The sequence below is a fragment of the Hippichthys cyanospilos genome, chromosome 6 (assembly GCF_059441005.1).
Source record: "Hippichthys cyanospilos isolate Australia breed blue-spotted pipefish chromosome 6, RoL_Hcya_1.0, whole genome shotgun sequence".
NCBI lineage: Eukaryota > Metazoa > Chordata > Actinopteri > Syngnathiformes > Syngnathidae > Hippichthys > Hippichthys cyanospilos.
Window position 1 is genome coordinate 14,514,969 of NC_142374.1, and position 27,621 is coordinate 14,542,589.

General features: G+C 39.5%; 1 protein-coding gene across 1 annotated transcript; it reads right to left on the minus strand.

Annotated features, from left to right (window-relative positions):
• Positions 1-304: 304 nt before the first annotated feature.
• sema3e (sema domain, immunoglobulin domain (Ig), short basic domain, secreted, (semaphorin) 3E) lies at positions 305-27,621 on the minus strand. The gene is made up of 17 exons (XM_088417048.1): positions 26,869-27,621; positions 11,394-11,554; positions 11,154-11,213; positions 10,834-10,953; positions 9,055-9,148; positions 8,807-8,923; positions 8,506-8,648; positions 8,284-8,398; positions 7,065-7,134; positions 6,852-6,996; positions 5,533-5,758; positions 5,041-5,132; positions 4,265-4,306; positions 3,919-4,085; positions 3,539-3,606; positions 3,305-3,438; positions 305-2,258 (listed from the first exon to the last, which is right to left on the minus strand). The coding sequence occupies exons 1-17, from the start codon at positions 27,005-27,007 to the stop codon at positions 1,761-1,763; spliced, it is 2,391 nt and encodes a 796-aa protein (XP_088273174.1). The 5' UTR covers positions 27,008-27,621; the 3' UTR covers positions 305-1,760.

Below are 27,621 nucleotides of genomic sequence, written 5' to 3' on the forward strand. Positions count from 1 at the left end.
CTAACCGCTGACCAGACAAAGTAACAACTGAAAGCGTCACATCGTGGGAAGGAAAAAATCTCGGGAACTGCTGGTGTACAGTCCAATTGGTCACGGCGTCAGCAGGGAAACGTCATCAGAATCTAGGTAGAAAAATAGGAGCAGATGCAGAGTAACAAACCAAAGGGCAGGTACTCACAAGGAGAAAGAACTCGAGGAGATACGCAAATGACAGGTAGGACTAGGAAGCAGCTCAGAATACGAAATAGCGAATGCAGGTAATAATCCAACACTGTTCCCTGGGTCTGTCTGCCATATAAAGGCAGGTAGATTGCTTAACATTAATTCAACGTCTTCAAGTGATTTAATTTTGTCTTTTATTTTCATTGAGATAATGATTCAAATAAAAAACAACAACAACAAAAGTTTCTTGTATTTTTCATCGAGGTTTTGTTTCATTGTGCTATACATTATCATTGAAACAGTCATAACACAAACACAAATAACAGCATTACGTTTGTTCCAGTTTATGTTTTCCTAAAAAAAATACATAAACCAGAAACAAAATAAGTTATCATCATACATTAGTGTAATAATATTAAGAATAAAGATATTAGAAGAGCTTTACTGAACATTTACTGTTGTTTTTTTTTTTTTTCTGTCACGACAGATACAGTGAGATACACATGCAGTGCGGTCACAGCACTAGTACAGTTGTAAAGAAACGTCAGGGTGCTTTGGGGTTGACGACGGGGCTGGCTTGATGGGGTCAGTCCACGGGATCTTGTATTTACAGTGCCTTGTCTCCATGGATCAATGTCCTTGTCACCTAATTGCTTCGCCCATCCTCTTGCCTCTGCAAGGGCAGGCCCTCGTCTTTCTTACTACTGACAGACAGCCAGTCTGTAACAGATCATCATCGCTTGATAGCACAAAAAAAAAGGTCCTGCATTTGAAAACAGTGTCATTAAACTAAATGTAACAGCTTGAACTTGAATTTAGAAGGAATAGTACAGAAAAGTGAAGCAGTGGAACTGGACCTGTCTCATACAATTGTGCGATTCATATGTTCTAATGCCAAAGCATTTTTGTCTTAAGTTGGAATCACAGTCAGACATGTGGTTATCGCTGCACATTCAAAATATTCTGGGTTTGATTCTTGGATCTTTCTATGAGGAGTTTGCTTGCTTGGGGTACTTCATTTTTTCCCTCCACATTCCAATCATGTGTATCAAATCTAGGTGAAAACTCAAAGTTACCTGTTACAATTGCATGCGAGTGTGAATTTGCCCTGTGTTCCAACTGTCATTCTAGCATGGGGTTCTCGCTCACCCAGAACATTGACAAGAACAAACATTATAGTACATGGATGAATGCAATGCTAAGAAAGGTTGGGATGACTAGCACAACGTCTCTGGGCAATGTGGTATGTTTCCAGAACATTCAGAGAAGGAAATGAAAATGATATTGCAAATATTTAAAAACAATAATGATAAATCACGACTGCCAATGCCTCTGGCCTGCAAATTCTTTTTGACTGAACATTTTTTTTAGGGAGCATGGTAGAAAAGTGGTTTGCACACCTGCCTACAGGTGAAAAGTCTCATGTCCAAATCTTGCATGGTTAGTTCTGCAGGAACTGATGTCCTTTCCAAAACATGCATGTTTGGTTCATTGATGAATCAAAAATGTCCGTAAGTGTGAAAGTGAATCTTTGTACATAATACTCCTAAACTCTCTAATGAAGGGATAAGTGTGTGTTTGAGTGTGCGTGTGTGCTTTCAGGTGTCAAGTGTGTGCCTGGGGGCTCGATGACTACCTTCAGCCAACCTGGCTTTAGCTTTCCTCTCCCCACCTGAGGGGATAAACTTCTTTTTGCTCTTTTTACGTTTCTTATCTGGGCACCACACCTTCTCACAATACTCCTCCACATGCTGGGCATCTCTGTAGTCAATCAGCTGGAGGAACTCCTTGTACCACTGCCTGGAGTTAGGGCCCGGTAGGGAGGCAGGCACCAGAGTCCTGGGGCTGAAACTGGGGCCCGCCACAGGGTTGACGTGGGACTGGCAGGGGGCTCCACTTTTGCCTCCCGGCCTGCCGTTAGGGCTGATGGCAGATGCCAGAGATTCCCCGCTGAGGACTTGAAGAGTCACACGCAGTAGCGTGTGCACATAGCCGTGTTCCACCGTTTGGCATACGTACACGCTGGCGTCGGAACTCATGACACTCAGAAGAAGAAGCCCATGTGAGGTTGAGATCACACGCTCACTCTCGTGAACCTATGGTATGAATAAAAGGAAGTGGGATTTGAATTATGCAGTATAATTGATGATACAGTATTATGTATTTCAAAATATTTGGAGTCACCTCAATTTATGGCTCTCTGGCCCCCAAAGGTCCCTGGACCCCAGTTTTAGAATCACCAGTTTCAACGTGATATTTCTGAGAAGTGATTTCCAACCAATATATAACTGTTGGATACTCAATTACTGAGGCATATGGCAGCATATTGTATAATGATTTCCAGTGGTTCAGTGATGCATGAAAAACTCATTTTCTTGAGAAGGCTGGGTTTCGACACATAAATATACAGTAACATGCTGCTCATGTTAGCCCCGACTAAATCATATCCTTTAAAACGACATAATTTATCTTTAGATAGAGACTTTTGTTTTCTTTTTCAATTCAGTTGTTGTCTCTTGATCCAGCACCACAATGAGCAACTAAAAGCTTTTTTTTTTTTTTTTAAAACGACATTTTAAATCGTAATTGTGGGAGCATTTGTTTTGGGCGGCATGGCTCGGTGGTAGAATGGTCGTCTCCCAGCTGAGAGGCTATGGGTTCGATCCCCTGACCATCAAAACCATTTCAAAGTGTCCTTGAGCAAGACACTGGGTAGGTAAATGACTAGTTAGTGTTAAGCGCTTTGAGTACCCAAGGTAGAAAAGCACTATATAAGTGAAAGTCCATTTTACTAAACATAATATTTCAAACTGTATTAATTCAAGAGACCTGAACTAAAGGGAGAAGAAAGCAGTGAATCACATGATATGTAGAATTTGACAAACAGTTTTCTAAAAGAATGGGTAGAGCAAAGTATGTCCTCTTCTATTTTTCAATTTTTCTATCATAGCTTTGACTGAAAGTCTCACTCAACCTCATGCAGCTCTACCTTATGCATAGTATGCAGAATAAGGCAATTGGAACCATTTCAAAATGATTAAAGCCTCTTCCACCTGGATATTCATGTGATGTGACACTTGTCTACAGGTAGCATTTGTTTTCACAGCACAATTCTATGAGGACTTTGCAGGATGACACTCACCTCTTCTTTCTTGTCTCCATTTTGTCGGAACCAGAGCACCTTGGCGTGAAGTGATCGAGGGACACAGTTGAGTAGCGTGCTGTTGCCCTCCACACCAAACACCGTCTTTTCCTCGGATTTGTGCCATTGATCCTCTGGATGAACAGACATGGACCATCTATCAGCACCATTGTTCATTTTTATACAACATTTCTTTGACATACAACAAGCTTGAGCCTGCTCTTTTCCACACACCGTCAATTTGCAGGCCGTTGCACAGCTGGACTGCGTTGCCATGGCGAATATCCTGTCGCCTGAATCGCCTGCGGAGATGGAGGGGAGCAAATAAAAAGGAGACAAGGGTTTTTACATGTGTAATATAAAACTATGCTGATTTTTTTTGGGGGGGGATAACTTTTGAGTGTAACTCCCCACATTTGAAAAAAAATGTCTGTTCTATATCATATTATATATTACTATGCCAAAGTAAAGTTTTTTCTTTTCATTTTATCAAGTCATACAATTAGGTATTGTCTATAACAGACAAAATGAATGTATGTATGTTTTAGAGCTGGAGACTTTTTTTTTTTTTTTTAATTCAGATAAGTACTTTTCCACCCCTACCCAGCACTTACCTTTTAGTGTACACACCAGCTGGGTAGTAGCTGGAGCAGGTGAAGCCATCCCATGCACAGTAGGGGTCTCGAGCCAGGCAACAGTCGGCGCACTCAGATCCATAGAGAGCGCACTGGTGCAGTTTGACCTGGGCGACGCCCATGTCCGAGCCCACATACAACTGTTGCTGCGAACATCAAATGTCCCAAACAGGATGTTCAGTATGCTACAGAATTCTAAATCCATGCAGGAATTATGGCGGAACATAATGCATCATGCAAACTGAATCAATGTTATCATCTTGTGGTTAAAAAGTAGAATTGCAGGAATCTTACTTGGTGTATTTTAATTGCAAAAAAGTCTTACCCGTTTCGGAGATATAATCATTTCTTTTATTGGAGCTGGAACCTGGAAGTGAAAAAGATAGATGTCTGTGTCAACACGTTAGTAGCACGGGGTCATGCATAACATGAAAGTATGTACTTTATAGTTTGACATTTACAGGGTTAGACAAAAATCACTGGGTTAAACTAACAAAACAAAGGTTTTGTCCAAAACATTTGATCTTTTTAAACATTTTAAGCCACAAAGGGCATCTGATATTCATCCATATGTGAACTTTCAATTTTATATCTTTTTAAATTTTTGCTATTTATTGGTTTCAGCAAATTTGGCTACACGTATAAAGGGTCACTACTTCCTATTCCTGGTTTAGGTTCACATATACTATCCAAGTTGAACAAAGTTCCCCTTTATATACAAGAAGAGAAGGTGTTCTTCCGGAATAGATTCATTCTTCTTCAGTCACCATCTGTGTGAACACGTGAATGTTTAGTTTATTGACTGTGATTGAATTAAACCTGAAATTTTGAAAATGAAAAGAAAAGGAACATTTTTTGTGGATATAATGTCTATTCAGTTAATTTATGAAATGTTTAAAGAGCTGAATTAATACCAAGTTCAAGCCAAATCCCACCCACATTTGCACTTGGAACCATTTTACATTATAACCCTTCCGCCATTTTTTTTCTAATTTCAAATGTTTCTATGACTCAATTTGAACAGGTTGCTTGTGTGTACAATTTCTTGGGTAAAAACCACGTTTAATCTGGGTCGGATCTAGATTGTTGTCAAATTCACACCTCAAACACTTGCAGCTCCTCCAGCAGCACCTCTTCCATAGTGTTGGCGTCTTTGTTGTAGATTGTGATAACTTTGAGCACCAGTGAGTCATCTGAAGAGAAGAAGCAGCAATGGTGGATTGTCTTGATAGTTTCTATCATACATAATGCATCAAGCCATATCAATTGTCTTACATCATCCCAAACTAAATCATCTTTTTTTTTTAGCACTGTACCTTACTGTATCAGCGTATTTATAAAACCAAATCCCACAATCTGGCATTGTACTTATAATATAACATTGTGTTGTATAATATACATATATATAATATACATACATATTGTATTCTGCTACTATCATGCTACTTAGTAGCTACTGTATTCTGTTCCTCATAATATGAATAATGCAAATCTGCACACACTCTTGAAAACATGGATAAAACACTGTTCTTACTGTATAAGGTTAACTAAAGAGCTGTTCATCAAGATGTGTTCACATTGGATAATCAGTACCTGTCCCAATGTAGAGAACATGGTAGTGTCCATCCTGGGCTTGAACCCTATCTACCGCGATCTGTGTCAATTTTCTCTTGCTCGGCTCGGTTTGCAGGAAGACGGGTCTTCGATGTTGTGGAAGAACCGGATGATACATCATTGGGTGAGCGCGCACAAAGCGTAGAACCTCATCTGGAAACTCCTTCGAGCTTGAAAAGCCTCCACCGTTGACTTTGCTGGCACACTGTTAAGGAGATGACAGATTTAGAGCGGTAGCGGCCGAGAAGGAAATTAATTGCATTGACACGGTTTTGCTGTGTAGATAACAAAAAGCTGCTATGCTGTAGTCTGACTGCGACTGCTTGCGGTGCCTGCAGGAGGTTGCTAACATTCAGCAAGGTGTTTTACATGCTGATGGGGATGTTCCGCTCAAAAGACATCAGTCAAAGATAAAACCCAATGTGCAGTGAATTCATTATTGCGGCACTTTTGCAATCAAGTCAACAGGCCTAGGGAGCATAGAGTATTGCTTTTTTTTGTGGACCATAAAGTACACAGGATTATAAAGTGCAGCCTCTATTAATAAGTCTGACTGAGACGACGCTGATCGCGGTGAAAAATTGTGTTTGCCCAGTGATGCAGGCAAAATCTTAGTTTTGCGGCACCTGAGCATTGCCTTTGACACAGTCCCCGATGTGATTTTATTACAGAGATTAGAACATTGTGTTGGAAGCTCTCGTATTGGTGTAAAGGTTATTTTGAGGACAGTAAACACTTTGCTGAAATTGGTAACTCCGTCTAAAATGAAACAGCTACGATTTGCAGAGTTTTTCAGAGGTCAGTCTTGGGACTGTTGTAGTTCACTCTTTACAGGTTTCCATTAAGTAAACTACTACACAGCTATTAAATATCCAACTAAAATGTCCAGATGACACTCAGAGCTACGTGTCACTGCATCAATTCGATCTCTTTATGGATGCAAAACAATATTTTCTGTGCCGGGGTGAAATGGGATGTTAAAAAGTCCATCCAACCATGCATTATCTATAGCCGCTTATCCTCACTCAGGTCGCCGGCTTGCTGGTGCCTTTCCCAGCGGCATATCGGCAGTTAGCGGAGGAACACCCTGAATTGGTTGCCAGCCAATTGTAGAGCACACCGAGATGAACAATCATTTACACACCTAAGGAAAATTTAGAGTGTCCAATACATGTTAAATAGTTTCTCCATCTATCCTCTTTGCCCTGGTTAATATTGTGGGTTAAGTTGAGACCTATTTTCTTTTTTTTTAATACGTATCTAAGTCATGAAATGGCCAATTCATTTAACAGACTTACAGATCCAGGTCGTGGGTAGGGAACTTTATCTTCAGAAGGTGTCCAGTGATGCTCTGGCCTTTCTCTGAAGGCAAACGGGCCATTAAATGCCGCTCGGATGTCTTCCATGTGATAGACACATACTGCATAGCCTTTGAACACCGCGCTGCAAAAGGAAAAAAGTGAGCGATCAGTTTGCCTTGATGTCATGAAACACAAAGTCATCTTCCTCACCTGGTTGTGCTAAAAAGGCCAAAGACTTCTGGGTTTTTTCCATCTTTGTTCTTCAACACATAGACATCCTCTGAAAAACAAAAAGCACAATTTGTTTTGGAATGTGCACCAAGGAGAAAGCGTTGTTGTTAGCATAACGATATCAGGCTCTCCAATTATTTGCTTTCTAGAAAGTTGATATTTCAAGCAGGCTAGGTATTCCTCAAAGCATGTGTCTGTTGAGAGGCTATGTCTAAAGACAAATATGGATGTTATGCAGATTGTAAATTGGACATTGAAACAATATATCCCATTTAACGTGTTCAAACACTCAAATATACTTGTATTTCATGTGATTTCATCTTAACCACATAAATGAGAATCAGATTAAGCATTTGTTTAAATGTCAAGTTTAAATGTCAAAAATAAAATGCCTTTTACTAGGTGCTAATGCTTCATTTGAATTTGGGGTTTGTTGTGAGTACAAGCAGTGCAGTAGATGCAATGCACTCCAGATATAATCTGGGTCTGATGTAGATTCAGCATTTGACAGCAATTTTTATTTTAAGATTTACAAAAATCCATTTTACAAATTTAAAATATTATAATTCATGAGTAGGACGATTTGTTTGCGGGAACACCGTAACATATGCTGTACCGAGTCTAATCTGGATCTGATCCAGATTCAGCATTTGGCAGCAATTTCCATTAAGCCTTAAAGACTACACCCTCTTCACCACCACCGCATTTTCATCACTGCTTATTATTTGTGTAAAACTATGTACACGTGGGTGCAGTTGAGTAGCTGTAATGTATATCAACTTTAACCTGGCTCTCACCAGACATAAAAATATAACGATTTACAGTATACGATAACACGCACGTAACATTAGATATAAATCTGTGTTGTTGTTTTTTTCCCTCTCCCTTATGGCAATTATTGATTATGGAACTGATCCATATTGTGCCTTTGGCATTTTAAATTTCAAACAAAATGAAATATTTATGAAATGTTAACATGAGTAAATATTTGTCGTTTTGTAATTTTAGTTTCCCTGTGTTAGATACAGTGATATCGAAACAAGTTTAATCTGTTTTTGTTGCATCTTGAGCTGTATTTTGATGCATTTGGGAAAAACTTATTTTAATATATTGATCAGATGCTTAATTATCATTCAAGTTGTGCTAATGTATAGATCTCGGAACTTATACAACATTACAGTACACCACGTGTCCTCACCAAGTAAATCAAAGTGAGTATCGATGCCATCGGGTCCAGCCACAGAGCAAATGAGTCGAGTTTTCAGAAAGGAGCTCCATCTATTTACCAGCATCCTCTGCCCTCCTTGATCATTCTGAGACGCAAAAGGAGACAAAGTGATGGATGACTGCGCTCTCAGCACTTTTGGATTCATGATGGATTTTGTCCAGAAAAGGCCATAACAATATATCTGATCCTTACCGCACAGACTCGTCCGACGCGGGTGTAGACCGCCTTGTTGACCCCCTCTGCATCCACCTCACGTTCGGTGAAGAAGAAGTAAACTTTGTCATCATCTTTGTCGTCGTTATCGGGAATAACCGCTGACCCGACAAATCTTGGGACTGCAGAGATACAAATGCGAAAAAAGTTGAGTACAAGTGAATCAATGTCTGCAGTTTTCTGTACTGCGGTTGTGCACCACAACACCGCCTAGTGGGTGGTCTCGGATCCTTTGAAGGTGCGGACTTGAAAATTCATGATTGGATGGATTTCAACTGACCGTTAAGCTGCTGCCTGTCGTCCCGCTCGGTGCGGGTGTAAGTGCGGTTGTTGAGTCGACACAAGGCCGCATCGTTCTCCCAGTAGTCTGTGTAGAGGCCGACGTACAGTTCTCCACCTGAAACAAACAAGCGCCAACGCAGCTTGAATACATGATGGAATAAGACCGCTAGATGGCAGCATTGAATGACTTAAACCGCATTTTAAACAAGAACGTAGCGTGACATTTTAGCTCTGATTCATTTTCACCTGAGAGTGCAGAGGTGCATGGACTGTGGTGGCTGAACGGACACCGTCCTTTACCGCTTGTAATGCTCTCTTTTTGCAGAGTAAACAGCCTGTCCTGTCAGCACAAAGCAGTATGCGCATGATTACACATCAAACAGCCAAACGAAACAGGCTGGCTGATTAGTAATGAAGGCGAAGTCAACTGCGGATAGAAAATGATGGATGAGAGCTAAGTGAAAGTGATGGATGAGCCTAAATAAAAGCCTGTTGCTTTTACAGGTATATATATGAGGTCAACCCATATGCACGAGTGATTTTGGAGCTCTGACAGCCAGGTGGCTCTCACACACACACACGCAACCATTGATGCGCAGCCTGCATTTTTACGACCATCACTGGTGGTTTAGAACTGTCATTGATTTATGTGGAAGGTCCCGGAAGCCCGCTGTGCTGAGAATACCGCCCCTCAGATGACAGTAACAAAGGCCAGCTCCAGGTCACTACTCACTAGACCAGCGCTTCTCAAATAGTGGGGCGGTGATGCCAGGGGGGTGCCGATGACTCCAGGGAAAAGGCTTTGTTTTTGTCATGTGGAGTTTAATTGCAAAAAAATAAGGATTTTCTTTTTTCTTCTTCTTTTTTTTATTTTCAGGCTAAGCATAAATATTTAACAGTTTTGGAGGAGGAAAAAATATCACAACATTTGTTAGCAGGATCACACACACACACACACACACACACACACACACACACACACAAAGTTTCAGAACTTTTGGAGACATGACCCTGGGTCACATTGACCCAGGATATTACTATTTCAAAGAAACAAACTTAACACACGGGTATAAATTATTTGTTGCCTTAGTCACTTTGTGAATGGTTTACAAACACTTTTGAACACTTTTGGATAAAATATATTCTGGGTCAAATTGACCAGAAGATATTATTGCTGTTCTAGAGAAGTGAACATAAATCACAGGTTAAAACAGAATATTGGTTTGTATTTTCCACATTTCTGACCAATTTGGGTGACTTAAATACACCCGGGTCAAGTTGACCCAGGGACACTTTTATATTTCCTTGCAATCCAACATAACTGGAAGGTTAACGATATTTGATTAAACTATTCACATAGACTGAGAACTATGTAATAATCAGTTGTAGAGCTATTAGATTTGATTGTTTTTTATTTTACATTTTTCCTGATATTTTGGGCGTGACTAACAATAATGCACTTGGGCCCAGGTAGTCAGACATGACAGCCAAAATCTGGACGTGGGCTATGAGCTGGCATGGCCGCTTTAGAGCGCATCATTTTTGTGGCGTGGAAAAACCATGCAACTACCATGCAGGCTTTATTGCACTTTTGGAAGCTCTTAGAAGTCAACACAAGCTATTTTGTTAGGAAGCTCTTGTTAAGAGTCTTTTGTTAGGAAGCTCTTGTTAATACTGTATTTACTCTGGTGTGCCATACGAACAGCATATTTACTTTCACTTAACATGGACTATTTTGTTGTTTTTATTCATTTATTTTTTAATCCTGCATCTTGCTGCTAAAGGGGTTATTAGATGTGATTGGTAGAATATCGGGGCTTGAATTTTCTTTGGAAATATCTGCAAGTAAAGTGTATGCAATAGATAAAGAATGAAATTCGTCTCACTGAAGAGGAAACTGAAGGCATGAAGAAACCAAACCAATGAATTCAGAAATAAGGCATACAAACTGTGGGACAGCACTCCAACAAATTGGGCAATTGCAACTAAGTGGAGACTGATGAGTTCAGTACTAAAATGTCTCACCTTCCCCGTGTGTCCCACGTGTACCAAGGCACATATGGGATTAAAGGATGCTGTCCCACAAGCCAGGAGATGGGTCTGGTTATATTGCTGCAAAACTTTGATGTAGTTTGCGCACTCCATCTGTTGGAAGAATTAGAATGAATAAATCACAGTAGTGATGACGATGCATCAGTGGGCTGCTTGGGGCAAGGGGAAAAAAAAAAGGTCAGCGTGCTCTAAAAGAGAGTTGTAACATTATTGGCCTTCACTCCAGAACATGCAAGTACTGAAAGAATAGTGATTTATGAATACTGTGACAAAATATGCACTTATATACGTACTTTTTCTCTGCCCTTCATCAAGCATTCTTCAATTTGAGCTTCAGTACTGGCCCACTGGATCTGAAAACGAGTAGAGGGAACAAAATAACTGTAGATAATTAATACCATTGCTCCAAATGTGTCAAGTCACATGACTGTACGTGCAGTCAAAATAAAATGATATGTTTGATATGTCTAAACATACACATCTAATTATGTCGCATGATCCAGTAATATTCATTATTCTTGGATCAGGCCTACCTCTCTGTGATGCATGTTAACCTGGTCCAGACTGAGGGAGAACAAAGCATTTTTGGCCCCGACATAAAGTCTCTCGTGGCCCTCGTCCAGCAGCATGGTCTGGGGCTGAAGAGTTACTCCATTGCCAGGAAACACCCATGTCCTGTTCAACTGCCAAAGTTCTGTTGGGATAGCATCAACACGAGAGGTTGAGGATTAACAAAAAATGATTATGACAACACAGCAGTGGCGGTTTGTATTGTATTTCAAACAGTGCAAAACTTCCCATGCCCAGGTTAGACATGGTTAACTGAATTAAGCATTATTAGCCGTGTTCTGTCAATATTCGTTTGCTACATTCATGCTTCATGATGTATTTGTTGTGAAATGTGGGATTTAAAATACAAGAATTCTAATCAATGAAGACTGTGTTTGAGATTTTTATTCAACGGGGTTTTTTTTCCTCTTTGGCTTGTTATTAAATGACTTCCCTAGGTTCCTATTGCTCATGTGCTCCCGTGTCTGTGCGGACTACCCATAAATAATTGCATTTTACCTCTAAAAACCGAAACAGTGTGAAATTATTCCTCATCTATTCAAAAATGAAGGGACAATAAACACAGCTTATTCATGCATTTATTTATTTTTCTTCACTTTTTTCCACAAAAATCAGGTCCACACTTTAGATTCAAAATCTTTTATCTCCAAAAGAACTGCAGCAGGTGCATAATGCTGTAATACAAGGGCGTCAAACTGATTTTTATCGTGGGCCACATTGTACTTATAGTGTCTGTTAGAGGGCCGGAATAAATCTAAAAATAGTCTAAAAAAGCTTCAATTTTAACGTACCCCTTTAATTTCTCTAAAATCCAGAAAATGTTGGACTTAAAAATAAAAAAAACACGTGTCTAATAAAGGCCGTTTTTGCCGGTTTACAGTTTTGAATACAGAGGCCGATAAAAACTGTCCAAAAGATAGATCGGGAACAGAAAATGGTTATTTTTGAAGACAATCTGCAAGTTCAGCAAGAAACTTGAAATCAAATCAGCATTTGGCGGGCCACATAAAATGATGTGGCGGGCCGGTTCTGGCGCCCGGGCCTTGAGTTTGACACCTGTGCTTTAATGGAATGACACAGTCAAAAATAAATACAAATATATTGATTGAGCAGGCGCATGATGACGTCAGCGTTGCGCTAGCATTTGACTGGATACTCAGCTCAAATTGACCACGTGTTACAAGCATAAACTGATAACTGTCTTTGAACAAACTAAAATGACTTTTAGTGTATGTGTATTTATTTCGCCAACATCCAACCGTCGAATGGATGTCTGTCCTAAAGGAATACAAACTCGGAAATACGACCGCTACGTTGAAACGTTAACTTAAAGCCTCAATCGTGTCCATGAACACAGGAGAAATAAACAAGAATGGATTTCTTCTATTATATTACCCTTCGACTGTTTTTTGGTGAGTAAATGCTTTGCTTTAATATTTAATATTGTTGCTTCTGCTGCAAAGCGATCTATAAATAAAGCTGGGGTGAGCTTATTGTAACTATATTAGATCATTTCTTTCTGTGACACGTTTAATGGTGCCTTTTTGTTGATGAGGAAGTTCATTTCCTACCTCGGCAACGTTACCCGAATTTGCACACAAGTCGTCTTATTACTTTAGACACACCCCAGTAAATTCGTAACAGGATATATTTGTTTGAAAAACAGGTGTAGGCCTACTAGGTCATGAATAATATAAAGCAGTCGACGTATTTTTTGCCGTAAACCAAAGACCCCTTGAATTGTTTTATGAGTGGGATGCTGTGCTTTTGCATGCTTATTTTTTGTCGTTTTTTTTTTTGTCTTAAAGAAGTACACGACTAAAGTTCCAATTAGGCCCAATTTACACATTTTATCTTGGCAGAGGATTTTTCTAATGTACCATATTGTTTTGTAATTCCCTTAAACATTTTTTTAAATTCTTATACATATTCTGGTATATAGTTAAGTATTTTTTTTTCTGATAACACACATACATACTCTGCCACATTGATGAAAGATTATTCGCTGGTGTATATGCTCAAATTTAGATATGAATGACAGAAAGGCTTGTGTGAGTCATATCTGTGCATATGTGCCATGTGTTTCAAATTCAATATCTCCCCAAACAATTGACAGAGCAATAGCAGAGGGCTATCTTTTAATCTCGTCTCTTCCTCCCATGTGGTAAGAGGTAACTCTTCCTTTTGCTCTCTTAAGGTTCTCACATCATACATCAATCACCAAAAATGCATGCTGCACAGTAAGATGACAGTGTGCTTTTAGGCAGCGGGAAAGAGTTGCTTCGACGTTCTCTGAAGGTAGAAAAGTACACAAATGTAAATTTGTATTGAACCTATCTACAAAACTTGAGATAGGACTGAAGGTTGGTACATTTGATGGTTCACCGTAATATTAAAACACATTTACAGTTCATCAATTTAATGTCATAGTAAAGTTAATTTTTTCTTTTATTTTGATGAAAAAGCAAGATGTTGGTGTTTATTCTGCTGTATGTCTAATACATTGATATCTTTGCACGTTTAAGAACTCGAAACATATACGATGGAAGTACATATGGACAAGAACACTCCCATCCACATGTATTTTGCGGAGAGCTGCACATGTGTCCACTATGCACAAAAATGGATGCTGGCAAACTGACAGGCCTTTCTACAAAACATGCCGTCCATGTGCTGCATGGAGACAAGGTGCAAATAAGCAGAAACACTTTCAAGACTTTTAGGGTGATTGAAAGAAAGTGATGCTGAATCCAATACACTTTCTCTGAGACTCAACAGCCTTATATTTAAAAGAGGGAGAAAAAAAAGATTTCATTGCTCCCAAAAGGCCCGAACCAGGTGTCCTTGTGAATGGAAAAAGGGTGACCTGGTGTGTGTTAAATTTTGATAGGTTTACACGCGCAACAAGGGATTTAATTTAGGCCCTGGCCATGCCCAATCCTTACACCAGCCCTCAATAAAATGGATTTTAATTGCTTCCGTTCTGGTGGGAGTGCATGTTGAGTAGGGTCACACAAAGTAACCTTACAAAGAGTGTTGGCCTCAGCAGAGCTATGTGAGAAAACCTTCACAGAATAACTGACAATCTATCGCACAATGCTGCCACAAATGTTGCTACGCAGCAATCCTAACAATCATTTACAATACATAATGTTGGAACTTGTTAAAAATATGGTATTATTTGTTGACAAATCTATATTAATGTTTGTTATTCGGTGGGGGTTGTTTTTTTACAAATTATTAAACATTATAAATTGCTGATTTTTTTTTTTTTGTTTAGCGTGAGACAGCAAAGTCAGGAAGACATGAAAATGGAGGTGTAGGTGAGACTTGTTGGTCCGATGAATGGTAAATGTAATTTAAAAAACATCCTTATAGCACTTTATAACGGTATAATGACATGCGTTGTTTGTAAGGGGCTTTCTCGCCAATAAAGCAGCTCAAGTTTAGCCTACCACATAAATACAAAGCATCAAGCTGTGACAGACATCGCTATTGATTACAACAAAGACGCAAATGTAGCAAACCATGACAAAGCTCTTTGCCACGCGAAGCACGAACACCCTGTGTTTGTCCCAGGCGGGTGAATCGTAATGAAATCGAAAAGCATTATTCCATAGGTATGAAAGAACCCTGATATTTTTAACTTAGACCGGCGCTACTGCACGCATCTGACTGATATGTTTCAAATCCGTTAAATTCCGTTGTTGACAGGAAAAGAACCCATGTAAGTTTAAGCAAGATGACTTTTGAATTGTGAGGATTAGGCACCAAGAAAACTCTGCTTTGGGTTGTACTCACACTAAAATGTCTTACTTATGTGGACCACAACAATGGAGAACCTTGTTCTGAGGATTTGCTACCTGCTGAGGTTGAAGGGGCTAATTGCTGGATTTTCTTTCCTATCGTTTGTATACTTAAGGGAAACTTGATCATGAACATAGATGCAGGGACCGTTTTTCCCATTTTCATATGTCAGCCATAGCAAAATCCCACCCCCATTTGTTTAAAATAGGATAATGTATCCTCAGAGGAGTACGTGAGTGCAAGTAGTACTTTTTTGCGATTAAGGTCTCAATGTTGGAAAAACAGGAACTGTTTGTTTGAGTAGTACTGGGTCTGGAATTGCTAGGTGTTAGCGATTTGAGGTGGTGTGGCAAGTAGCCATACGTGCTCCCTGTAATTATCTAATCGGCACGCACGCAGACTCGCATCTCTCTTGGTCGCATTTCAGTTCAACGGAACTTGGCTGAAGGAGTGCATTCCATTCTGATGCTTGAGTGTCAGTCTGGCTCACAAAACAAGGAACTCCTTCTTTTCGGTGTGCAGTCAAAGTCTGCTAGCACTTATTTAGATGACAGACATCGATGGCCATTTAAAATGATGGCTTAAACAGCACGCATGTCAAAAACCTTGCTCGTCCAATTCTCACTTGTCTTGTTTGATAACAGAACATGGATGATTGCTCGACGTACCGGCGCAGGAAGGATGTAGGTATTTAATTGTGGGGAAAAAAAGGGTAGGAAGAATGAGTAAAGGAAGCAATGTAGCAAACAGTCAAAATACATTCATTTAAGGCTGTACAACAACTCTTAATTATTCATTTATTTATTTGTCGACTGTTTTGCTGATAGCCAGAGAAGTTTTCATTTTCTTCCTTTTTTTTTTTTAAAACAGGACATTAAATTGACAAAGCAATAACATAATGAACCAAGATTCAGTCAAGTAAAACAGAAATGTGAAATGTGAAAAATATTTTTTCATTTAAGTTGTTAAATTAAGCAATAAAGGAAGATGGACAAAAAACCTGCAAAAAGTCCCACGTGAAAAGAGGAAGACGTGAATTCAGGAAGTGACTGTTAATTAATTTTCACAAGGTTTTAAAAACTGCATTTAAATGTACTTTTGACCATGACGTGTGCACACTTCTTCAGGTCTTCCAACGGGTATCAAAATGAGGATCCAAAATCTTTGAACATGAATGTTTCCGAGTTCAGATACTAGTCCTGTTACAGATCAGTTTTCAAGGCTCGATACTCCAACCATATTTATGATGGAAATCTTTTGGTGAAACAGATTCAGGGTCAATTTTTTAAAGACCAATGATGCAGACAGCGATTGATTCTGAACCTCACCTGTGCTTGGGAGCCATTAAAAAAAAAAAAATAAGCAACTGGAAACTCTGGAAATTAAGAAAAGGTTGCTTGGTGGAAGTCGGATAAATCAGACGGAAACAAAACATGGAGGATGGAACAAAAAAAGGGAAAAACCAGAAAAGTAACAGATTTGCTGTAATTTTTCCCTTCTCATAAAAAAATGCTGAACAAAATAAGTTATGATGTGTTGAACTTAAAACTATAATTAACAAGAGTGCGCTTTTAGTCTAAAACACAACAGGTGTGCACTGCAATCATATTTGTCGGTCTCTCCTGTTATTAAGTGCAGCTGTACATCTTGAACTGATAGAAAAGGCAACGAGGGGGATTTCTGCATCTCATTTCGTCTTCCTTCTCAAACTGCTTCCTATCATCCAACGCCAACAAGGAATTTCTTTGCCACTAGCTAGAGACGTGAGAGGTGGCGATGAAGGGTTTCTTTTTTTTTTGCCGTTGGCCGAGATACCACATCAAATGGTAAATGCATGGAGGGGTGGGGGGGCGGGGGGGCTTCCCCCCCAAGACGGACACTTTCATCTGATAGGCAGTGAAAGAAGATGCAGACGATTCAGAGCTCTGCAATCCAAATAAACATTTGCATTCGTCTGGAGTGTGCGTGGAAACATTGAGACTACAATGTGCTTGCCAGTGAGCAACCTACTTTTTCAGTCGTACGTCTCTAAGCAGATGGGGCGGAGGGATTTGAGTCGCATAAACTAAGAGATCATAAAAACAAACTTTCACTCATCGTTCCTTCCATTTGACGCTCGTGTTTGATGCCAGTAGTAAAATTAGCACACTTTATATTTGTATGGCGCTTGCTCACTGACTGAAAATACGATAGAAGACAAACAACTTGAACAAAGTGAAGCAAAGAGTCGACTGTCCTTGAGGCCTCAGCATAAATGCGGTGTTCTGTCGGAGTTGTGCAAGGGTCACCAGGTCTGGGGTGTGTTGCCATTATCGGCAAACAACCTTGTGCTCTGGAACCCCCTTGTGTTAATGGAGTGATGTCACACATTGAGATGAGTCCCACATGGAAAGTGGAACAACTTTAGCGGTTTCATATTTACTCTTACTTGTCTACAATGTCAATGCCCAAGCCAAGATTAATAATCCTTCCTGCGATTAATGTTTATGTTCATTATAGGGCCGAAATGAGTCCTCGGGTAATTCGAGTACCTCGGTTCAAAAGTAGCTCGTTACGCTTTTATGTTGAAGTTATTCCCGGCAGCCTGTCCCAGAGTAATGACTTGACTAGTCTTTCTACTGCATCTGCTGCTCCCAACTTCAAATACAAACTGCATAATATTGTTGTGAAATCACATCTAATTGCCAATTCAACTGACATACAGCACCTGTTGCCATTGGTTACCAGTGGCTTGGGCTTTGTTATTGCAGCATCTTGCCGCGAACCACCAGCGTTCAATTGGCCCCCGGAGATTGGAGCGATAGAATGACTGCACACTTTGACGCTCTCAGCCTGACAGTTGCCGTTCCTGCTGATCACATTTTAACATACCATGCTAAACACACTGTGCCATTTCATCTGATATGAATTTATGGAGAGAGATTTGTCTAAAATCCAAGAGACTCATCGTTATATGCATAGTTGTAACACACAATGAAACTCTTATTCTGTTGGCTTCCCGAGCAGCAGACTACATTCCATAACCGAGCAATAAATAAATAAACAACAAACAGATATTGTGGTGCTAATAATGTAGTGAAGACAATCATGTAGTGCAAACTTTTAGTGCAATATATTGTTCATGCATGCAGTAGGAGGCAGATTAGTTCGTAAGGAATTTAAAAATCTGAATGGTTTGTGGGGAGAAGCTTTTTGCCAGTCGGGCAGTCCTGGCCCTGTGCATCTGTCTGCGTCGTTAGGCAAATTACAGGATTTTGCAAAGCTAGGGTAACACTGAATTGTCATTACAATCACATATCACATTTTAAAAGAATACTAAATAAAGCCCCTATCTTACTAATGAGTGAACGTCGGCAAAGATAGTGGATGCTGTTTCCTAATCAGAGTTAATTCAAGGTAGCAATCATTCATTTGCCTGTTAGATTTTTTTCAACAAGCAAATCCATTAAAATTTTGGGTACCATTTGGAGAATGTTTTGTCAGAGTTTCCAACCTTTAGCAATCCCTTGCGAACCCCCTGATGAGTGCGCATTTGCGACCTTCGCCAATACCTGCAAAAGTTCACCCCTCAGTTTGTTAAAAATAAATAATCTAAAAATAACTAATTTGTCCATAATTCATTTGATAACTTCATTATCTCATATACAATTACTCCAATTAAAAATGTGTTTTGCCACTATCACATGTGCTCAAGGCTGAAGAAACAACCAATCACGGTTCAGATAGTGATCGTCACTGATGATGATTGGACATTAGATCTGAACAGCTGTCAATTTGCTGCCCCTTAAAGCGAGCAGGCGGACTTTTTTGGGTGGTGGTGGGTATTCTAAAATAAGCGTTATATTATTCTCACAGACAGAAGGCTTGGAGTGAAGATTTTCTTGTCATTTACAGTTTACTGTTCCCCAGCTGTACCTTGAGTGACATATATCTGTGAGTATTAGTCATGCTTTAATTTTTGTGAAGGTGTTAACTGTACATTAAAAACAGGTAGTATAATATAAACCTGTAAGTAGGTAGAATATGTACAGATATCTACAATAATGTGCAGGATACCTGCACTAATGTGCAAGTGAGCATGGAGATTCAGATCATGTGCATGCTTGGTTAGGCACAGCTTTTTACAAGTGGTTTGTAATAGGAGCTGTAAAAATAGTCCAAACATTCAGGAATAAGGTGTATGCTCTTGGCATCGTCACAGCTATTAGAGTGATATCATCAGCTGTATTGTGCAGAAGGGAAGAAAGTGAAAGAGTTCCTGAGTCTGACTAGTTGTGCATTTTACACTCCTGTACCTGAAGCCTGACGAGAGCAGAGTGAACAGTCCATGTTGGGGGTGGGTGGGGTTGTCTTAACTTAAGTCACTTAAGTTTCATAAGCATGCGGAATGTGACTAATTTTTGCCATTTTGTCATTCTTAAAACAAAGTGATTGTGAGAAGTTGAAGTAGGAACTTGTTATGGGGATTTTATAGCAGTCTTTTGGTTGTTTGGTGGAACTACTTCATTAGGAAAGATTAAACCAATTGTCTCTATGAGAGAATACAAGATAGAAGAATACAAGGTTTGACCGGGTTTATATCATGCTATCAGGTCTAATAGAAGACACCCATATTCTCTCCAATGCAAAAAAAGTGTATTGTCACACTCAAATGTCAAGGATCCATTTTATCAGCGCAAATATAATCTGTGAAGGCTCAAGTAATCTCAGTCTTCACACCATAGTCCTCTTCTTGTTTTTTTTGTTTTTGTTTTTTTTTTTCCCCACGAGGAAAAGGTCAGACAGAACATCGGAGCTTTACCAGCTGCCTCCCCCTTGACACCTGATTAATGAACACGCATACACAGTGGGAGGGCAACTGTTCAGAGATATACACAGACAAAATGAGGTGGAGATGTGAAAGCCCAGGGAGAAGGTGTGCTGAAGATATCGTTTTTCCTTTGTCGACCTACAAAGTGTGATTCACCCAATCAGTCAAACCTCCATTTTGCCAGAAGGTCTGACAACTGAACGTGCACCACTCAAGTTAATTGCACATCTCACTTCACTTTTATTGTATTAAAAAAAAAAATCTTTTTCTATTTGCAGAACTACACTGGTATTCCCCTACTTGGAGCAATGTGCATGCCCCGTCATTTTCAAAGCTACAAAATATATGAAGTGCCATTTTGCCGGCAGTGGAAGGTCTGAAATTAACAGTTTAAAGGGATGGGGAGGTCTTTATTACTCTATAATTATGAGCTGACTAATCATCAATCTCAGCTTTTTTTTTTCCACCTAGTTATTTACTCCTCTTGATGAGACGGCATGTGGCGTTTAACTTGGAAGATAAACTATGTGCATTAGGTATGAGACCGTGCCCAAACTATTTGTGGCAAACCAGCACATTTTTGTCAGCTGAAGTGCAAGTGGTTACATTGTTGTGTGTTATGAGGTTAATATTGCAGCAGGACATTGTAAGTTGCTGTTGCCATGGTAGCCAGGACATCCATTTGTTGGGTGGCCTTTTGGGCGGGGTGGTTTTTTTTTTTTTGTCTCTCTGCTTCACAATAGAATGCAATGCAGCTGCTGTATTGAAATAAAACCACCAAGCCATCAGCAGCATATCAAATGAGATCGTAGTGAGTAAATTGATGCATGCCAAGCCCGAACACCTTACTTGCAGCTCCCTGTGAAACGTTTCATGAGCAGCACAACTTATGACTGTTATGACAGAAGTCTGGAAGACTTGCAAATGCTCATCTAATGCAGAGGGATGAAAACTGGAGCAAAATAGTTTGCGTCTTATGCAAGGGGAATTAATTAACACAAAACTGGAATCAACACCTGGAGTAAGATACATAAGACATTAGAGGATATTTGGATTCTGCAGGGTCAGCTTCTGCTCTAAAAACAGCTCTGAATTTTGGATACTTACTTAGTACACAATTTGATTGAAGTAGAAACTTGGAATGTCGACTGTTTAGCGGTTATCTCATATAAATCTGTATCAAACACACTGGGGAAAAAAAAAGGAAGGGTGGAAATAACTCTGAATATGAACATCAAGGCATGCAAATATTTGCTCGCTGGCAAGGTCGTCCAAGACAGATATGCTGATCTGCCCTTGCGGAATTCATGTGAAGTTACCAGTAGAAATTTGAAGATTCCTATTGTTCCAAGCAGGTTAAACATACAAGGTTTCACCACTCAAAAAGTATTTTTCAAATCTTCTCAAGGTGCAGAATCAATCGCAACAGGACTGTTTGAATTGTCTTAGATTACTTTTTACCTCTCGTCCAAACATTCTTTGTTCAAGCCACTGGCTAAATAGAGCAGCATGAGTACTGATATGAAAAGCCAACTATAACTTTGAGAATGCAAAACACCAGCTGTTAAGCGTCATCTTATTTTATATTACACTTCATTGTAACAATGGAAAGCTCAACCTAAATATAGATGGCCTCTTCTGAATTCTTCCAATTCTCAAGTAAAAGTATTTCCTCCACATTAGTCCTGTCCATCATTTGCAGAAGTGGACCCGGATACTTCACTCTGTTATGATAGCAGATGTTTTTGTAATATTTCTCTATGTGCCTAAGGAGACCATTTGAATTCATCTCAGCTCTCTCCCTGAACCACGTCCAAGCCACCAGCTTGTGAAAAATTCAGAGTTTTCCCTCTGCGTCTGAGTGGGACTTTTCAACTTGGGAAAAAATATACAGTAGGCATCCACTTACAGACCGCAACATGGAGCAAGGGATCCATAAAAGAAAAAAAAAAAAAACTCGGTTGGTTTGACGCAGTGAATTTCTGCACAACAACTGCATTACTGACACAGTGCATTTAGTTAAATGAATGGTCATAGGTGACCACAATCAATTGTACCGGTTCTTATGCTGATGCCTATATATTCGCCAGGGAGCTTTATACTATGGAGGCTTCAAGAGTTCTCTTGAATGAATGACTGCATGTTCCCCATTTCTTTGCTAGCCAGAACATGTATGACCAAAGAGAGACCGCAACTCGGTGGGGTGTCAAGCACTTACAGCTTGGCTGACAGATCCTTCATTATTTTGGTGATTAACAAGCGTGTGAGTCTAGCTGACATTGAACATCAGTCATGCATTATTAGCAGAGGCTGAGGTGTGTTAGTATTCCTTTTTGATGTTCACTGGAATGCATTTTTTCACAGCGGATCAAGAGCACTTTCATATACAGGTATGATCTATAAGCTACGACGTTGAGCTGAATTTGAAGAATAAGTAGGCCACACGTCACCACTAGGACGCGGGACTGGACTTCATTTCCCTTCCAATCCAAAATCACATCCAGACTTGGCTGTATCTAAGAGCAACTGAGATGGCGCAATGCTTGGGTGTTTCTACAGGTATGGTTTACGGTCTTTGAAATACTTAGTCTCTGAACAATACTGAGGCTGATACACGCATCTTGTGTTGACTTAAACTGTCATCCATGTGATATTGACTCGGTACTTTCATCTAGCTTTATTTGACAGGGATGTACCTAGCTAAATCAAAAGGCAACATAAGGCTGAGAGTGGAAGATAAAGCTCAACATCAAAATATACAAAATCCTCCCAGCCCTGCCTTCCTCTTTCATTTCCATACCGAATGAACGTGATGGCATGCAACGTGACTGTGTTTTGCTTTTTTTTTTTTTTTTTTCCAGAAGAAAGTGATGCTCCCTGGTTTTGAGGAGGTACTGTATTTTCAGCATCACAGAGAATGCTCACGATGAGATGCAGCTGTGCATAGAGGTCTGCCATTTACCAATGGAAATACAGTGAGTTGGTTTGTGGAATGTAAGAGATACGCTGCCAATGCTGTCAAACCTGACAAGATATCTTTGTGTGCAAGCATCGTCCACACCCTCAGAGCATACATTTTACATTCAGAGGATAAGGTTAGCTGAGAGTCCGCCTGTTTGTCCTGAGAAAGGAGACTTCTTTTTTTTTTTGACCGAGGAATCAAAGAAAAAAACAACAACTGGAAAGTGGGCATTTGTTTGTTTGCAACTATTATTTATACTTGTAATGAATTATTTATTTATTCATGTTATGAAAAAAAGTATAGCATGTAAACAGATATATCATTTAAATTTCTGTTTGTTAGAATATAGTTTTTGTTTTGAAAATATCATTCATAAATTAGTATTGGTTCCGGTATCAAACGTTTTTCAATTGCCATAGTCCCCACACAGCACTACGAAGCATACTGGGTTATCGCCATATTTGCTGGTTTTCTATTTTTGGTTTATATTCATAACCTATAAGTGTTTAGATGTAATATTGACTCAATCGTTTTTTTTTAGTGTAACCCTAGCTCTGAAACCTCATAAGTTCCATTATGATTATTTTTTTTCAAATATCTAAACTCACTCGACATGTGTGAATGTTATTCTTTTAAATAATTGATGATCTAAAATTGATTGATCTCTATCACAATGCAATGATCAGGGCAAAACAAATTCTGATCCCCACTATTTAGCCCTCTTCACAATTTTTGAATCCCGCCGTGACCCAAAAGCTGAGGCAAATTATTGTGCACAGATGAATCAACATTGTGCTGCTTCACGGTTGTAACTGCTGACCCCAATATTTTATAAAAGGTCCAATGGCGCTGTGTGTTTATAAGTTATTGACCGTTCAAATTCCACACCTATAGCCAACCATGACTAACAGGCTTATGTGGATTTACCACTCTGTTGCTATAGCGATCAAAGAAATGTGTGAGAAAAATGACAGCGTTTATTCTGCGAAGATTAAAACATTATCAACACCGTCACCAAGTTAACCAGCACAAAGTATCCACCTTTCTTCATTCCTATTTCTCAGTACTTCACCCATTGCTGTGATATTTTGGAATTAAAGGCAGACACATTGTGCGTTCTCAGCCCCCATGGTTGTACAGAACAAATACGGAACTGCTTCTTTGTGGGATGGAAGAATAAAAAATGACAACCTTGGGTTTAATTTGATGTAGCATGGATGCTGCCTTTATGCTTGTGAGTCTTTGTGGCCAAGGAGTTGACTATTAAAACTCGTTTGATTTTCTGTCAGTGACGAAATATTGGGTCACTTTAAAGGGTAATTTATTGAAATAATTGGGGATGTGCTGTGGGAAAAGTCAAAATCTTCAACTTTGTTAGAGGATCAGTAAAGTTTCCTTTTTTTGTCTTTCAAATGGCTTGCTTCGAAAATTTACCAGGAACTGCCTGTTGGCTTTGATGTAGGCCAAGAATTACTACAGGAATTCCCCACATTTTTCTCGAGAAATGCCTTTACATTATCCATTCTTTGAATCCCATAAATAGTGGGGCGGGCCCCCCTGGCTGGGGCGTGAGGTGATGGCGGAAGACCCCGGGGAAAAGGCTTTGTTTCTGTCATTTGAAGTGTAATTGCAATAAAATAAGAATTTTCATCGTTTTTAGTTTCAGGCACTTTGATGCACTTGGTTATTTTTTTTCTGTTTTAGACTAAACTGTAACCCGAACAGTTGTTGAAAATTGCGGGCTTGGCAAAATGTAATTGAGAAGCACTGCCGTAAGGCAAGAAGGCGATGGCAAATTTCTACGAAAGTTACAGTGCTCAAAAATGTAAGATTAATGCCATACCTGCACAAAATTGCTAGCAATGGTGGTTGTCAAATTATGATTGTATATTACTGCAATCTTGTCAACTGTAATGGTCTGAATTACCGTAAATTTGATTCCTCATTGTTCAAAATAGTCACACTTATATGAGGTGGACCCTGAAAATTCATGGTGGATGTTTACCAAGACTGAACACGAATAGCATATTTTTCATGAATAATCCATAAAATCCAAAAAATATGACCCCCCCACTTTAATAATGAATCAAATGCTTATAAACATATTTACATGCTGTACCTTTTAACAATATAGTATATAGTACAGCAAACTAAGCACACATATTGTACAGTATCATGCAATTGCAATGGCTATGATGAATTACTTTTGGAGTGCATTCTGGTGCAAAACAATGAACGTTTGACTGCATGCCAAAGCGCAGGAGTCACACTGATAGTGTCAAGCGCCAATGGGCGTCTTTGCTAGTCAGAAAGTTGGATACTTTTGAGGCTGCTGTCTCTACAATGCTCTGCACTTCGATTGGTTGTGAACCAAAAGTGCTCAATCCATGCAGTGACAACGCAACCTGGTTATATTAGGGATGTTTTGCTGAGCTGTTTTAAGGAATATACTGGTTTTGACACTGTGTTTAGTCGTTATTTTACATGCAGCCTAATCGTGTTAACCTGAATATTGGCAATATTCAGGTTTTTAAATTGCTTGCAGACAGGCACAAAAAAATCGAATATGCTTATATTTTGAATAACCTAAGAAAGACCCCCCCCCTTCTCTCCCAAATATATGGTCACTTAGTCATTAGGGTTACCTCCTTCTCTGTGTGCTCTAATTGCAAGGAATCTGAAATCTGGGGCTTTTGATACAAAACTACTTAGAATAAGTGTTACTATGCCGTTTAAACTGGGGTCCTTAAGGAGAAGTCATTTCAGCCTTGTTACATTTCCACTTGCTATGCATTGGTTTCTCCGGAGTAAACAAAACAGGGCGAAGCTCAGACTATACAAAGCAAGGAGGAAACCAATTATTTATTATTGCTTATCGCTTTGACAACAAGGGATACAATATGTGGAAATGTCACAGTTTTTGTTTTGTGTTCTGTTGTATTCTTGTTCAATTTTGTTGATAATGTCTTTTTGTTAAATGTTATATTTCAGTTGCAACAGCTCTTAGCTCTTCAAATCCCCAATTTTGTCGTACACCAGTACAATGACATTAATGGTATTCAATTCTATTTATTACTGTGTTGAGTGACATATCATCTTTTAATAACAGTAAATCAATCAATCAAATCAATCTGAGATAAAACTATTAGCATAACCCTATTGCCTAATGCATGGCAAAAGAGACATTTGGGATGTTTCAGAAACCTAAACTTTGACGTTTACTCGACTTTAGTCCGAATATGACTGCATTTGAATGTAGTCACTAACAAAACTAACACAGCTGTTAAATATGTGATTGGGTAATCAATTTTGGGGACTGTGAACAGAGTGTTTAGTCCAGTGGATAACTTGTACAAAAAAGTGTTTATTGCAGAAAGTCTCAGGTCCAGGTCTCATTTAAAGATCTGTAATAGAGTAATACAGATCACTCATACTTTTGGCAATATTTTGCCTCACACGCTCAAAAAAGGCCACATTACAGTAAAATTGCAAATATGATAAATGATAATATATTAAGAAAGATAATATAATTGAGCCCACCTCACACACAGACACACATGCACACGCACGCACACAAATATTAGTTATAAGGTGAATTTGTGCCTCACCATGAATATGTGGGTTTCAACTGTATAACCTTTTTTAATTTCATTTTAATTCTCCATTCTTGCCCCGGTGACCCAATCTCGGATAAGCGAAAGAAATTGAATGGATGTACGGAGCAATTTTCAAACAAATTTTGACACAATGACTTGCTTTTTAAGCTGAAATTACTTTAGAAGCCTTATGAATGTTGATTGTTTGCTACTTTGGCAACAAACAGAATCTCACATTAGACAGCAAACTGAATATTTCTTACCTTTGTGTGAGAGCCGTATCCTGGGATAGACGCTGTTGGCTGTGCCAACTGTGCTCGGAACCAAATTCAACATCATCAGCGCCAGAAGGCTGGTCCTCAAGCAGTCCTCCATCCTCCTAGGAACAATCTCCACATTCATCTCCAAAAGAAAGACTGCAAGGGACTCTAAACCCCAATAATCAGTGGAAAGTCTTTTTTTACCCCCAGAATAAAAGGATTAATAAAGAATCTTGTTGAAAACTAAACAAGATGAGTCTGCCTGAAGGTAACGATCCATTTATGGATCGTCATCACAGCTTGTGCAGCTTCCTCACTGTCTCCTTGCGCCGTAATAGCAGTCAGCTGGCCGCATCCACCCACAGGCTTGGTGGACAGCGTTGACTATTATTTTCTCACTTGCTCTTAGTAACCAGGGAGAAGTACAGGTCCAATTGCTGCCTTCACGCTGCAGTGCTCACTGCTCTCCATATGTTGTTCCTTCTGTTTGTTTGTCTGGATGTTGACTCGGATGTGCTCTTTCCCATGCCAAAGGGAACAAGAAAAAAATAGTAAGAGAATCCCACACAGGTGATCAATAATCACATCACATTAGTCTTTCCCAGCAGGCAGGAAGCGCTGTAGTGCGTCAATTCCACTTGAGTCCTCTGGAGTCAGTCAATCTCTGGATGGGAGCCCTGCAGGAACGCCTAAGCAGGAGAGGGGAGGAGCAGGGAGCCTCACGCCTGGCGTGCGCTCGCTATGCACAAGGCAGGA

What these genes read in the sequence shown, in the direction of transcription:
- sema3e (XM_088417048.1), bottom strand. Translation starts at nt 27,007, where the DNA reads ATGAATGTGGAGATTGTTCCTAGGAGGATGGAGGACTGCTTGAGGACC. An exon ending in CAACGGCCTGCAAATTGACG is followed by an intron (nt 3,439 to 3,538) that starts GTGTGTGGAAAA and finishes CTGTTCATCCAG; the next exon opens with AGGATCAATGGCACAAATCC. An exon ending in ATGGAGACAAGAAAGAAGAG is followed by an intron (nt 2,259 to 3,304) that starts GTGAGTGTCATC and finishes TTCATACCATAG; the next exon opens with GTTCACGAGAGTGAGCGTGT.